General features: G+C 43.5%; 1 protein-coding gene and 1 pseudogene across 1 annotated transcript; both read left to right on the top strand.

The window, feature by feature from the left end:
* The first annotated feature begins 7,906 nt into the window (after window positions 1-7,906).
* LOC132217889 (ceramide synthase 3-like) lies at window positions 7,907-9,537 on the top strand. The gene has a single exon (XM_059668310.1). The coding sequence runs from the start codon at window positions 8,518-8,520 to the stop codon at window positions 9,106-9,108; it is 591 nt and encodes a 196-aa protein (XP_059524293.1). The 5' UTR covers window positions 7,907-8,517; the 3' UTR covers window positions 9,109-9,537.
* Window positions 9,538-11,208: 1,671 nt separating this feature from the next.
* LOC132217888 (poly(rC)-binding protein 2-like) lies at window positions 11,209-12,746 on the top strand (annotated as a pseudogene).
* The last annotated feature ends 913 nt before the right edge of the window (window positions 12,747-13,659 follow it).

Here is a 13,659-nt window from a genome sequence, read left to right as displayed (position 1 = left end):
CTATGCTGTCAAACTATGAGGAGAGAATGGAGTTTCAACAAGACCGTAAGCCACTGGCTCTCTGACTTTTACTAAAAAGCTTTCTGACCTCTAACCCAGGATCTTGGATACCTTTATAATCTATTCAGGGCTGTTTAAGACATTTGGAGAAGTCTGTTTCAGTAAAGACGATCTTTTCCATGATAGGTAGCCATTATTTTTACATTCTTGTTATAGAAACACTATGGAATGTCCCAAAATATGTTTTTATACTTCTGTGTGAAGTTGGTGTTCACTCAAATGGAACTAGTCCGTGGCAGTTGTGCTCTGTAAAGGCCATGACGGAATTCAGCAGCATTGAGTAGTGGGGGTGGAATGAGTGTCTATTCCCTGCAGGCCAGTCTAGTGTTCAGACACTTTAGACTAATTGTAAGTTGCCACTGCCAACGCATGAACAAAGCCTGGGAATTGTCAATGTGCAGCATGACATCATTAAAGACTGATGCTAGTGCCAGGCCGGTGTGGCTCAGTGGTTGAGCATAGACCTATGAACCAGGAGATCACAATTCGATTCCTGGTCAGGGCATGTGCCTGGGTTGCGGGCCTAATTCCCAGTGTGGGGCATGCAGGAGGCAGCTGATCAATGATTCTCATTATTGATGTCTCTCTCTCTCCCTCTCTTTCTCTCCCCCTTCCTCTCTGAAATCAATAAAAATATATATATTTTAAAAAGACCGATGCTAGTCTCAGAATCTAGCCTAGCCTCAAAGCCTCAGAGACTTGGAAATCCTAGCCTAGACCTAAAGAGCTGGGCCTGGCCATGAAGTGCTGAATTCCGCCCCAAACATTGCAGCCTTGCCTTGAAGAGCCTGGCCTCTCTCTGAGACTCCTAGTGAGGCCCAAAGCTCTGTTGGCCCAGGCCCTGTTCCCATTGCTCAGAGAGTCCACCTGAGGCCTGAGATACAGGCAGCCTGGGCCTGGGCTTCTAGGTCAGAGTCCAAAATGTCTTGCAGCCAACATATGTCAATTATAGGAAATTTACATGTTGGGTCCACAAAATAGGTTTATTCAAATGCACCCGCAGCTGTGTGTGCATATTGTCTATGACGCTGTCAAACTGATTAGAAATTGGAGTTTCAACAGAGACTGTAAGCCATTTACTCTCTGACTGTTTCAGAAAAGGCCGCTGACCTGTGATCTAGCATCTTGAATACATTTCATCATCTTTGCATCACTGTTTAAGAGCTTTTGAGAGGTCTGTTTCACTATGCTAATCAGCATTCTTCAGACATTCCTGATTATGGGAACACGATGGAATGTCTAAACATGTTGTATGTTTCGGTGTGAAACATACAACCTCACGACGAAACCAGTCCACGGCAGCTGCTGCTCAAAAGGAATGACGCGGAGAAGGGTTGGAGAGAGTGTGTTCCTGCAGGTTGGTCTGGTGCTCAGACCCATTAGACACATTGTAGGTGCCTCTGCCAACACGCAAAAAGCCTGTGACTTGCCCTAACGGTTAGGGGCCTCACCAGTTTTGCTCAGTGGATAGAGCATTGGCCTGTGGACTGAAAGGTCCCAGGTTCGATTCCGGTCAAGGGCATGTACCTTAGTTGCAGGCACGTCCCCAGTAGTAGATGTGCAGGAGGCAGCTGATTGATGTTTCTCTCTCATCGATGTTTCCAACTCTCTATCCCTCTCCCTACCACTGTTTAAAAAATAATATATATATATTAAAAAGCCTGTGACTTATCTGTGTGCAGTGTGACATCACTGAAGACTCAGAATTTAGCCCAGACTCGGAGCTTGTGAGCTGAGTCTGGGAGCTCTAGAGAGCTGAGCCTACCCGGGAAAGTTGAGTCTCGCCACAAAGAGCCGAGCCTCTGCCTGGGAGAGTCCAAGTGAGGCCCAGGGCCCTGAGTCCAGTAGATGCCTTGAGCATAGTTCATGTCAATTATGTGACATTTAAGCTCGGGTGTCCACAAATGCAGTTTTATTTGAATAGAGCTCTACCTATTGCTCATGTATTGACTTTGGATGCTGTCAAACTATGAGGAGACACTTGAAGTTTCAACAGAGACCTTAAGCCATTGACTCTCTGGCTGCTACAGAAAAGGTTGCTGACCTCTGCTGTGGGATCTCTGATGCCCTTTCTAATCTTTGCAGACCTGCAGGAGAACTCTGGAGAGGTCTGTTTCACCAAAGGCCATCTTGTCCATGCTAATTAGCCATTCTTTCCCCTTTATTGATTATAGGAACACTCTGGATCATCTGTAAATATGATTGATAATTTCTTTTTTTTTTAAATTAAATCTTTATTGTTCAGATTATTACATTTGTTCCTTTCCCCCCCCCCCATAACTCCCCTCCTCCCAGTTCCCGCCCCACTCTCCGCCCTCACTCCCCACCCACTGTCCTCATCCATAGGTGCACGATTTTTGTCTAGTCTCTTCCCACATCTCCCACACCCCTTTCCCCCCCAAGAATAGTCAGTCCATTCCCTTTCTATGTCCCTGATTCTATTATAATCAACAGTTCATTCTGTTCATCAGATTATTTATTCACTTGATTCTTAGATTCACTTGTTGATAGATGCATATTTGTTGTTCATAATTTGTATCTTTACCTTTTTCTTCCTCTTCCTCTTCTTAAAGGATACCTTTCAGCATTTCATATAATCCTGGTTTGGTGGTGATGAACTCCTTTAGCTTTTCCTTATCTGTGAAGCTCTTTATCTGACCTTCAATTCTGAATGATAGCTTTGCTGTATAAAGTAATCTTGGTTGTAGGTTCTTGCTATTCATCACTTTGAATATTTCTTGCCACTCCCTTCTGGCCTGCAAAGTTTCTGTTGAGAAATCAGCTGACAGTCGTATGGGTATTCCCTTGTAGGTAACTGAGTTTCTTTCTCTTGCTGTTTTTAAGATTCTCTCTTTATCTTTTGCTCTTGGCATTTTAATTATGATGTGTCTTGGTGTGGTCCTCTTTGGATTCCTTTTGTTTGGGGTTCTCCGCGCTTCTTGGACCTGTAAGTCCATTTCTTTCACCAGGTGGGGGAAGTTTTCTGTCATTATTTCTTCAAATAGGTTTTCAATATCTTGCTCTCTCTCATCTTCTGGTACCCCTATAATTCTGATGTTGGTACGCTTGAAGCTGTCCCAGAGGCTCCTTACACTATCCTCGCATTTTTGGATTCTTTTTTCAATTTGCTTTTCCGGTTGGATGTTTTTTGCTTCCTCGCATTTCAAATCATTGACTTGATTCTTGCGCTCCTCTGGTCTGCTGTCGGGCGTCTGTATAATATTCGTTATTTCAGTCCGTGTGTGCTTAATTTCTAGTTGGTTCCCCAATATAAGATCGAGGGTCTTATTAGTTTTCGTGTAGATCTCATTAAGTTTATCGGCAGCTTCTAAACAGTTCTTGAGAGACCTTAAAAGTGTGGTTCTGAACTCTATTTCTTCCATTGACAATTTTGTCCTGTTTCTTTGTCTCCGCATTTTGTTATGCTTCCTTGGTGCACCCCCTAGTGGTCTTTGTTCGCAGTCTTATAGATAAATCTTGATTGTTGTAGCTAATTCCAGGGAGGGTTTGACCTCCAGGCCAAGTGGCTATGAGAATCAGCTGTGTCAGCAGTGAGAGAACTTCTGTCCTCTAGGGAGGTGCTAATCTAGCCTTTGCCTGAGGCTATCCGGCAAATGCCTCTGTGCAGGGCTTGGGCGGGGCGGGTCGCACAGGATCAACAGGGTGGGCCGGAGAGAGCAGTTATGGCAGCTCTCAGTCCTGTCCCAAGGGGCTCTGCCTCTCTGAGTCCCAGCACCCACTGCAAAGCTCAGAGAGAAAGCTGCACTCGCTCTGACCGAAGCCAGACAGTCCCGCTTCTCCCGTTTGAGTCTGGGTCCCTAAAGACTTGCCCGGATCTGGTGCTCAGAGTCTGCGACTCCCTCCCGATTGAAAACGCCAACCTCGCCCTCCGCCGCCAGCCCGCTCCCCGCACTCCGCACCTCAGAATTTGACTTCAGCACTGCGCCTCCCCTGAGTGTCCGTGTGCGTTTCTCTTTCCTCCTAGTTGTAGGACTTCCACTCAGCCAGCGTTCCTGTGGTTCTGGGTGATGTCCCTTCCGTTTTTTGGTTTCACTTTTGAAGTAGTTGTTCAAAGCAGCAAACTCTGGCGTTAACCTCTGCCGCCATCTTGGTTCTCATGATGATTGATAATTTCATGTGATGTTGGTGTACACTCAAATAAGCCAGTCCATGGCAGCTGCTGCTCTATGACAGGCTCATGATGAGGGTAAAACTTTAGAATACAAAATGATAGACCCTGGAGTTTTTTAAGCACCCTGCATAAAAGCCTTAAGAATGCAAGCATTTAGAGCTCAGAACACTGTTAGTTAGATTAAAACTGATAGAAGTCAAAATGATAGAATCTGGAATTGTATAGTAATGTATCTGAAATGCTAGGAATACATGTAAATAGAGCCTTAATGTCTAAGGGGCCATGTTCAAACACTGACAACTGACATTCAAACACCTGTGAAATGACGAGTATACAGCTTACATTTATAATTCCGGTTAAAGGAGTTGGCGTTTTTTAAGGAATCTGCTTAAAACCCTTAAGAATTCAAGCCTATAGAGCTCAGAACACTATGTAAGTTAGATTAAAACTTTTAGAAGTCAAAATGATAGAACCTGGAATTGTATAGGAATGTATATGAAATGCTAGGAATACATGTAAATAGAGCCTTACTCTCTGTGGGCCGTGTTCAAACACTGAAAACTCACGTTGAAACAGATGTGAAGTGACGAGGATACAGATTACATTTCTATTTCTGGTTTAATGAGTTGGCATTTTTAAAGGACCCTGCATAAAAGCCTAAAGAATTCAAGTCTATAGAGCTCAGAACGCTATGTTAGTTAGATTGAAACTCTTAGATGTCAAAATAATAGAACCTGGAATTGAATAGGAATGTATCTGAAACACTAGGAACACTTGTAAATAGAGCCTTAATGTCTGTGGGGCTGTGTTCAAACACTGAAAACTGATGTCCAAACAGCTGAAAATGACGAGTATACTGTTTACATTCATAATTCCATTTCAATGAGTTGGCGTTTTTTAAGGAATCTGCTTAAAATCATTAAGAATTCAAGTCTATGGAGCTCAGAACACAATGTTAGTTAGATTGAAACTCTTAGAAGTCAAAATGATAGAACCTGGAATTGTATAGGAATGTATCTGAAATGCTAGGAATACATGTAAATAGAGCCGTACTGTCTGTAGGGTCGTGTTCAAACACTGAAATCTCACATTGAAACAGCTGTGAAGTGATGAGGATACAGATTACATTTCTATTTCTGGTTTAAAGAGTTGGCGTTTTTTAAGGACCCTGCATAAAAGCCTTAAGAATTAAAGTCTATAGAGCTCAGAACGCTATGTTAGTTAGATTAAAACTCTCAGAAGTCAAAATGATAGAACCTAGAATTGTATAGAAATGTATCTGAAATGCTAGGAATACATGTAAGTAGAGCCTTACTGTCTTTAGGGCCGTGTTCAAACACTGAAAACTGACTTTCAAACAGCTGAGAAATGATGAGAATACATGTAAATGGAGCCTTAATGTTTATGGGGCTGTGTTCAAACACTGAAAACTGACGTCCAAACAGCTGTGAAGTGATGAGGATACTTATTACATTTCTATTTCTGGTTTAAAGAGTTGGTGTTTTTTAAGGACCCTGCATAAAAGCCTTAATAATTCAAGTGTATAGAACTCAGAACACTATGTAGTTAGATTGAAACTCTTGCAAGTCAAAATGATAGAACCTGGAATTGCATAGGAACGTATCAGAAACGCTAGGAATACATGTATATAGAGCCTTACTGTCTGTGGGCTGTGTTCAAACACTGAATACTCACGTTGAAACAGCAGTGAAGTGACGAGGATACTGAAGACATTTCTATTTCCGGTTCAAGGAGTTGGCGTTTTTAAAAAATCCTGCATAAAAGCCTTAAGAATTCAAGTGTATAGAACTCAGAACACTATGTTAGTTAGATTAAAACTCTTTGAAGTCAAAATGATAGAACCTGGAATTATAAAGGAACGTATCTGAAACGCTAGGAATACATGTAAATAGTGGCTTACTCTCTGTGGGGCCGTGTTCAAACACTGAAAACTGACTTTCAAACAGCTGTGAAATGGTGAGTATACTGTTTAGATGTATAATTCTGGTTCAATCAGTTGGCTTTATTAAAGGAACCTACTTAAAACACATAAAAATTCAAGTCTATAGAGCTCATAACACTATGTTAGTTTGATTAAAACTTTTCCAAATCAAAATGATAGAACCTGGAATTGTAGAGGAACGTATCAGAAACGCTAGGAATACATGTATATAGAGCGTTACTGTCTGAGGGGCCATGTTCAAACAGTATACACTCATGTTGAAATAGATGTGAAGTGATGAGGATACTGAATACATTTCTTTTTCTGGTTCAAGGAGTTGGCGTTTTTAAAAAAACCTGAATAAAAGCCATAAGAATTCCAGTCTATAGAGCTCAGAACACTACGTTAGTTAGATTAAAACTCTTAGAAGTCAAAATGATAAAACCTGGAATTGTATAGAAACATATCAGAAATGCTAGGAATACCTGTAAATAGTGACTTACTCTATGTGGGGCCATGTTCAAACACTGAAAACTGACTTTCAAACAGCTGTGAAGTGACGAGTATATTGTTTGAATTTATAATTCTGGTTCAATCAGTTGGCTTTTTTAAAGGAACCTACTTAAAACCCTTAAAAATTCAAGTCTATAGAGCTCAGAACACTATGTTAGTTAGACTAAAACTCTTAGAAGTCAAAATGATAGAACCTGGATTTGTATGGGAACATATCAGAAACACTAGCAATGCATGTAAATAGAGCCTTACTGTCTGTGGGCCGTGTTCAAACACTGAAAACTCACATTGAAACTGCTTTGAAGTGAGGAGGACACTGATTACATTACTATTTTGGGTTCAAGAAGTTGGCATTTAAAAAAAACCCGTTATAAAAGCCTTAAAAATTCAACTCTATAGATCTCAGAACACTAAGTTAGTTAGATTAACATTCTCAGAAGTCAAAATGATAAAACCTGGAATTGTATAGGAACATATCAGAAACGCTAGGAATACATGTAAATAGTGGCTTACTCTTTGTTGGGCTGTGTTCAAACACTGAAAACTGACTTTGAAACAGCTGTGAAATGACGAGTATGCTGTTTACATTTATAATTCCGGTTCAATCAGTTGGCTTTTTTAAAGGAACCTACTTAAAACCCTTAAAAATTCAAATTTATAGAGCTCAGAACACCTGTTATTTAGATTAAAACTCTTAGAAGTCAAAATAATAGAACCTTGAATCATATAGGAACATATCAGAAATGCTAGGAATACATGTAAATAGAGCCTTAATGTATGAGGGCCGTGTTCAAACACTGAAAACTCACGTTGAAACAGCTGTGATGTGACAAGGATACTGATTACATTTCTATATCCGATTTAAGAAGTTGGCATTTTAAAAAACCCTTCATTAGTTGAAGGAATGAACATCCCATGGAAGGAGGAAGAGCAGCTGCACAAGTGGTGAGACAGGAAAGGACATCCCATCTGGAAGAACCTGCAGGTGCCATCCAGTCACTCTGCCTCAAGTCACGGATTGCCCCCAATCAGAAATCTTGACTTGCAACTTTGGAGGGTGGGTCCCTGCAGGAATACCAGTGGATGCAGCGATGAGGAGCACCGCCCTGTGGTAGGAAGTGCTGGGCCGGAACTCAGGCAGTCGGCTGGGCGGCTGAGGCTGGGGGCGCCTTCTGTGGACTGAAGCTCCAGATAGGGATGCTGTGACACTTTGATATATATATCTATACACACACACACACACACACACACACACACACACACACACACACACATATTTATACTGTACCCGAGTTCGTTGGAAGTGAGCTATCATATACACTCAAGAATTTTTCAAGACTGGTTTTGGTTGAAAAGATTCTGGCTCCCTCCAGCAATAAAGTGGTCAGACCTTCGAAGATCACAATGGACTCGTCTTTGTAAAACCCTCTCATCTGTACATGACCATCCCACATGCCTTTGGATTGCTGATTATCCAGCATTTCTTTGAAAAATTTATCACCACACCTCTAGCAAAGACTTTTGGTATTAAAGAGGAAGTTCAGAAGATTATACCAAACACTGTCTTAGAGAGTTTTTACAAACACTCTACGAGCAAACCATCTGAAGATGTTATGGCCTGGCAAAGAAGTGCAACCTGACAGAGCGCCAGGTTGAAAGATGGTTTCAGAGTCAGCGGAATCAGGACAGGCCTTGCAGGATGAAGAAATTCCAGGAGGCTTGCTGGTGATTTGCATTTTACTTAGTGATTACTGTGGCTGGGATCGTGTTTCTTTATGATAAACCTTGGGTATATGACCTCGGGGAGGTGTGGAATGGCTATCCCAGACAGCCCTTGCTGCCATCCCAGTACTGGTACTACATCCTGGAGATGAGTTTTTATTGTTCTCTCTTACTTAGCCTAGGCTCTCATGTGAAGAGGAAGGATTTTTTTGCTCATGTTATCCACCACCTGGCTGCTCTCAGCGTGATGAGCTTCTCCTGGTGTGCTAACTACATACGCAGTGGGACCTTGGTGATGATTGTGCACAATGTGGCCGACATTGGGCTGGAGATGTTTTCTTATGCTGGATGGAAGCAAACTTGCAATACCCTGTTCTTCATCTTTTCCGCCATATTTTTCATCAGCTGCCTCATCATTTTTCCCTTCTGGATTTTGTATTGCACACTGGTGATCCCGATGCTCTACCTCGAGCCCTTCTTTGCCTACATCTTCCTCAACCTGCAGCTCATGGTCCTGCAAATCCTTCACCTTTACTGGGGTTACTTCGTCCTGAAGATGCTCAAAAGATGTATATTCACAAAGCACATCCAGGATGTGAGGAGTGATGACGAGAAGGAGTACGAGGAAGAGGAAGAGGAAGAGAAGGAAGAGGCCACCGAAGACAAAGAGAGAGACTATTTGAAGAACGGACTCGGGCCCGACAGGAGCCTCCTTCCCAATGGTCAGCATGGCCGTTAGTGGGAAGCCCATGTGGGTCCTCGGGCCAGTGTGACCAGGGCTACAGAAGTCAGGCTGCCCTCCATCACTGCAACCCAGGACCCACAGGGACCCCAGACCCGCCCTCCCTCTCCCCAGTGCCCCCTCCAGATGTATCTAACAAAAACGTTGTTGGAATGTGTTAAAATGTTAAATATAAGCGTTCCCATGGATTTACTGCAGTTAGGACTGAGACTAGTCAGAGATTTCAAAGATTTCTCCAGGGAACCATGTTGGTTTTCATCGTCATTACACCGCCTGCCTTGCCCATCCCTAGCGAGTGCCAGCAATGCTGTTAAACCACTTCCTCCGCTGGGCTTGGCCACAGAGAGAGCTCCTGCCCTAGAACGACTGAGAGGCAGCGATGGGACAGGGGCTTGTTTAAAACCTCCCAAGCCTTGTTGCTCTGTCTGTCCAGCCTTGTTCCTACCTCACAGGCTCGAAGGAAGGATCCAGCAAGAGAAGGCAACTCTGGTGTTATTGTCCCCGAGCCTCATCCCCTGCGATTCCAGCTCCGTTTGGGAGAGAGAACCTGGCTAAGCTGGGCATTGCATGGGCCTGAAGGAGAGACACTCACCTAAAAACTTCCCCATTCAGCCTGCCTGGAGATAGCTGGAAATGCAAATACCCAGTAGGCCCTTTCCATTTACCCTGAAACTATTTATTTATTAGTTTCCCAAGGGTAATTTCTGAATTCCCTGGGAATTCTCCTCCCTCAGGCCCAATGGCCACAGGGAGGGAGTTTGGGTCCCCTTCCATCTTGCTGTGCTGGTCTGTCCTCCTTTTCTTCTCTGAAAGGCCAGCATAGCTACCCAGCAGGCCCTGGGGGAGTGGGACCGGTCAGGCTGCTCCCTGAGCCACTATCACCTGGGAAACCGGGCCTCTGGGCATGATATGCGTGTGAGCTCCTGACCCAGAGAAGACCTGAGGAGGGTGCTACCCATTCATCTCCCCTGTAACCAGTCAGACTGCCAAATAGCCAAACAGAACCAAAGGCAGCCTGGCAAACACCCCAGGTGGTCCAAGCACAGGTGCTAGCTCAGCAACAGCTCCCGGACCAACTGCGTCTCTGGGAGGATGGAGGGGGCTGGGGGCTCAGGGGCTTCTCTCGGTCCCCACAGGGTCATGTCTCGTGAGCCCAGCATGCAGGGAAGGCCCGGGGTGTCTTAGATGATTGCTGGCTGAGGAGAGACCACTCCCAGCAGAAGGAAAACCGGGCACCATGTGCACCCCCTTCCAGCCCCTGTCTCTCGAACAGTTTTGGTCACACTGTGCACCTTAGGTCTCATTTCACTCAGGGCCCGTATTTAAGCCAAGGGACAGCTAGGACTGTGGGCATTGTTCACGCGTCCACATAGGCCCCACCGACCGGGCCGTGGCCCCGGGAACAGGACGGCTCTGTGCGCAGGACAGGTACCTGAATTGTGTTTTACTTAAAAGATGTTTTTGTTGTTGTCTTTTTAAAAAAATTTAGTTCTTTTTAACTAAAAAGATGTTTTAAAAACCTTCAGGTTAAACCAAAACCAAAACCATTCAGAATTCTTCCCCCAATGGAATCTCCTTTTGAGAACTCATTAGGACAATAGAAAAGCATGGGGCACGTGTTCTCTGCACAGTCATGTTTGCCACTATGAGTACCATGTATTGTCTGTATAATGTTATATTATAATCCAAAGTGCCCACACTCCCTTACAGGCACAGCTGGGGAACTATTATTACTATTATATTATTATTGTTTTGGTGGAAGAAGAGCTTGCTGAGATATTGTTTTTTAATGTTTCTAGCTGGCAGAGTACTTTTTCTTTGTTTTATTTTGGTGTTGTCTCTATACCAAGTATCTCCTTGCTTATGGTAAAAAATTGTTTACTGGCCGCCCTCAAAAAAAAAAAAAAAAGACCAGCAGAGGCAGCAGCTGGAGCAGCTGCAGCCTGCGCCCTCTCCCGCCCACCTGCCTGCCTGCCCTCTGCTGCCCTCCACCTGCTCCGGGGTCTCTTTCCCCCTTCCTCCTCCACCCACACTTGCCTTCCTGCCCGCCCCTATTGTTCCGACCCCGGCCTCCCGCCCTTCGCCTTCCCCTTCCCGCCTGCTCCCCTTTCCCCCTCAGTCGCCTGGAGCCTTCAGTGACCAAAGACTTGACCACTCAAAGTACAGCTCCCCAGAATACTGCTCGACATGGACACCGGTGTGATTGAAGGTGGATTAAACGTCACTCTCACCATCAGGCTACTTATGCATGGAAAGGAAGTTGGCAGTATCATCGGAAATAAAGGAGAATCAGTTAAGAAGATGCATGAGGAGAGTGGTGCACATATCAACATCTCAGAAGGGAATTGTCCTGAGCGAATTATCACTTTGGTTGGACCTACTAATGCCATCTTCAAAGCTTGTGCTATGATCATTGACAAACTGGAAGAGGACATCAGCAGCTCTATGACCAATAGCACAGCTGCCAGTATACCCTCAATCACCCTGCAGCTGGTGGCACCTGCTAGTCAGTGTGGCTTTCTCATTGGGAAAGGTGGTTGCAAGATCAAGGAAATAAGAGAGAGTACAGGAGCTCAAGTCCAGGTGGCAGGGGATATGCTCCCCAAACTCAACTGAGCGGGCCATCACTATTGCTGGCATTCCGCAATCCCTCATTGAGTGTGTGAAACAGATCTGCGTGTTCATGTTGGAGTCCCCCCAAAGGGCGTGACCATCCCATACCGGCCCAAGCCATCCAGTTCACCAGTCATCTTTGCAGGTGGTCAGGACAGGTACAGCACAGGCAGCGACAGTGCGAGCTTTCCCCACACCACCCTGTCCATGTGCCTCAACCCTGACCTGGAGAGACCACCTCTGGAGGCCTATACCATTCAAGGACAGTATGCCATTCCACAGCCAGATTTGATCAAGCTGCACCAGTTGGCAATGCAACAGTCTCATTTTCCCATGATGCATGGCAACACCGGATTCAGTGCAGGTTTGGATGCATCTGCTCAGACTACTTCTCATGAACTCACCATTCCAAATGATTTGATTGGAATCATAATCTGGCGTCAAGGCGCCAAAATCAATGAGATCTGACAGATGTCTGGGGCGCACATCAAAATTGCGAACCCAGTGGAAGGATCTACTGATAGGCAGGTTACCATCACAGGATCTGCTGCCAGCATTAGCCTGGCTCAATATCTAATCAATGTCAGCTTTCTTTGGAGACGGGTGGCATGGGGAGCAGCTAGAACAATGCAGATTCATCCATAATCCCTTTCTGCTGTTCACCACCACCCATGATCCATCTGTGTAGTTTCTGAACAATCAGCGATTCCAGGTTTTAAATAGTTTGAAAAATTTTCAGTTTCTACACACTTTATCATCCACTTGTGATTTTTTAATTAAAGCGTTTTAATTCCTTTCTCTGTTCAGGTGTTAATGCTGAGATCCATATTTAGTTTTATAAGCTTCTCCCTGTTTTTTTGTGTGTTTTCTTTGGCTCATGAATTTTTGTTTGTTTGTCATGGAAATGTAATAGTGGAATATTAATACATTTCAGTTTACTTCTGTACTGTCAGGAATTTTTCAAAAAAAAATTAAAAGATGGACTGGAGCTTTTCCTTTGTGAATAGAAAAAAAAAAAAGAATTCAAGTCTATAGAGCTGAGAACACTACGTTAGTTAGATTAAAACTCTTAGAACTAAATGATAGAACCTGGAATTGTATGGGAATGTATCAGAAACGCTAGGAATACATGTATATAGAGCCTTACTGTCTGTGGGCTGTGTTCAAACACTGAAAACTCAGGTTGAAACAGCTGTGAAGTGATGAGGATACTGAATACATTTCTATTTCCGGTTCAAGGAGTTGGCATTTTTTAAAAAACCCTGCATAAAAGCCTTAAGAATTCAAGTGTATAGAATTCAGAACACTATGTTAGTTAGATTAAAACTCTTTGAAGTCAAAATGATAGAACCTGGAATTATAAAGGAACGTATCTGAAACGGTAGGAATACATGTAAATAGTGGCTTACTCTCTGTGGGGCCGTGTTCAAACACTGAAAACTGACTTTCAAACAGCTGTGAAATGGTGAGTATACTGTTTAGATGTATAATTCTGGTTCAATCAGTTGGCTTTATTAAAGGAACCTACTTAAAACACATAAAAATTCAAGTCTATAGAGCTCATAACACTATAACAGTTAGATTAAAACTTCTCCAAGTCAAAATGATAGAACCTGGAATTGTAGAGGAACGTATCAGAAACGCTAGGAATACATGTATATAGAGCGTTACTGTATGAGGAGGCCGTGTTCAAACACGGAAAACTCAGGTTGAAACAGATGTGAAGTGATGAGGATACTGAATACATTTCTTTTTCTGGTTCAAGGAGTTGGCGTTTTTAAAAAACCCTGCATAAAAGCCATAAGAATTCCAGTCCATAGAGCTCAGAACACTATGTTAGTTAGATTAAAACTCTTAGAAGTCAAAATGATAAAACCTGGAATTGTATGGGAATTGTATGTATCTGAAAAGCTAGGAATATATGTAAGTAGAGGC

Source organism: Myotis daubentonii, chromosome 16 (genome assembly GCF_963259705.1).
Source record: "Myotis daubentonii chromosome 16, mMyoDau2.1, whole genome shotgun sequence".
Taxonomy (NCBI): Eukaryota; Metazoa; Chordata; class Mammalia; order Chiroptera; family Vespertilionidae; genus Myotis; species Myotis daubentonii.
This window is presented reverse-complemented; position numbering and strand designations above follow the sequence as displayed.

What these genes read in the sequence shown, in the direction of transcription:
- LOC132217889 (XM_059668310.1), top strand. Translation starts at nt 8,518, where the DNA reads ATGAGTTTTTATTGTTCTCTCTTACTTAGCCTAGGCTCTCATGTGAAG.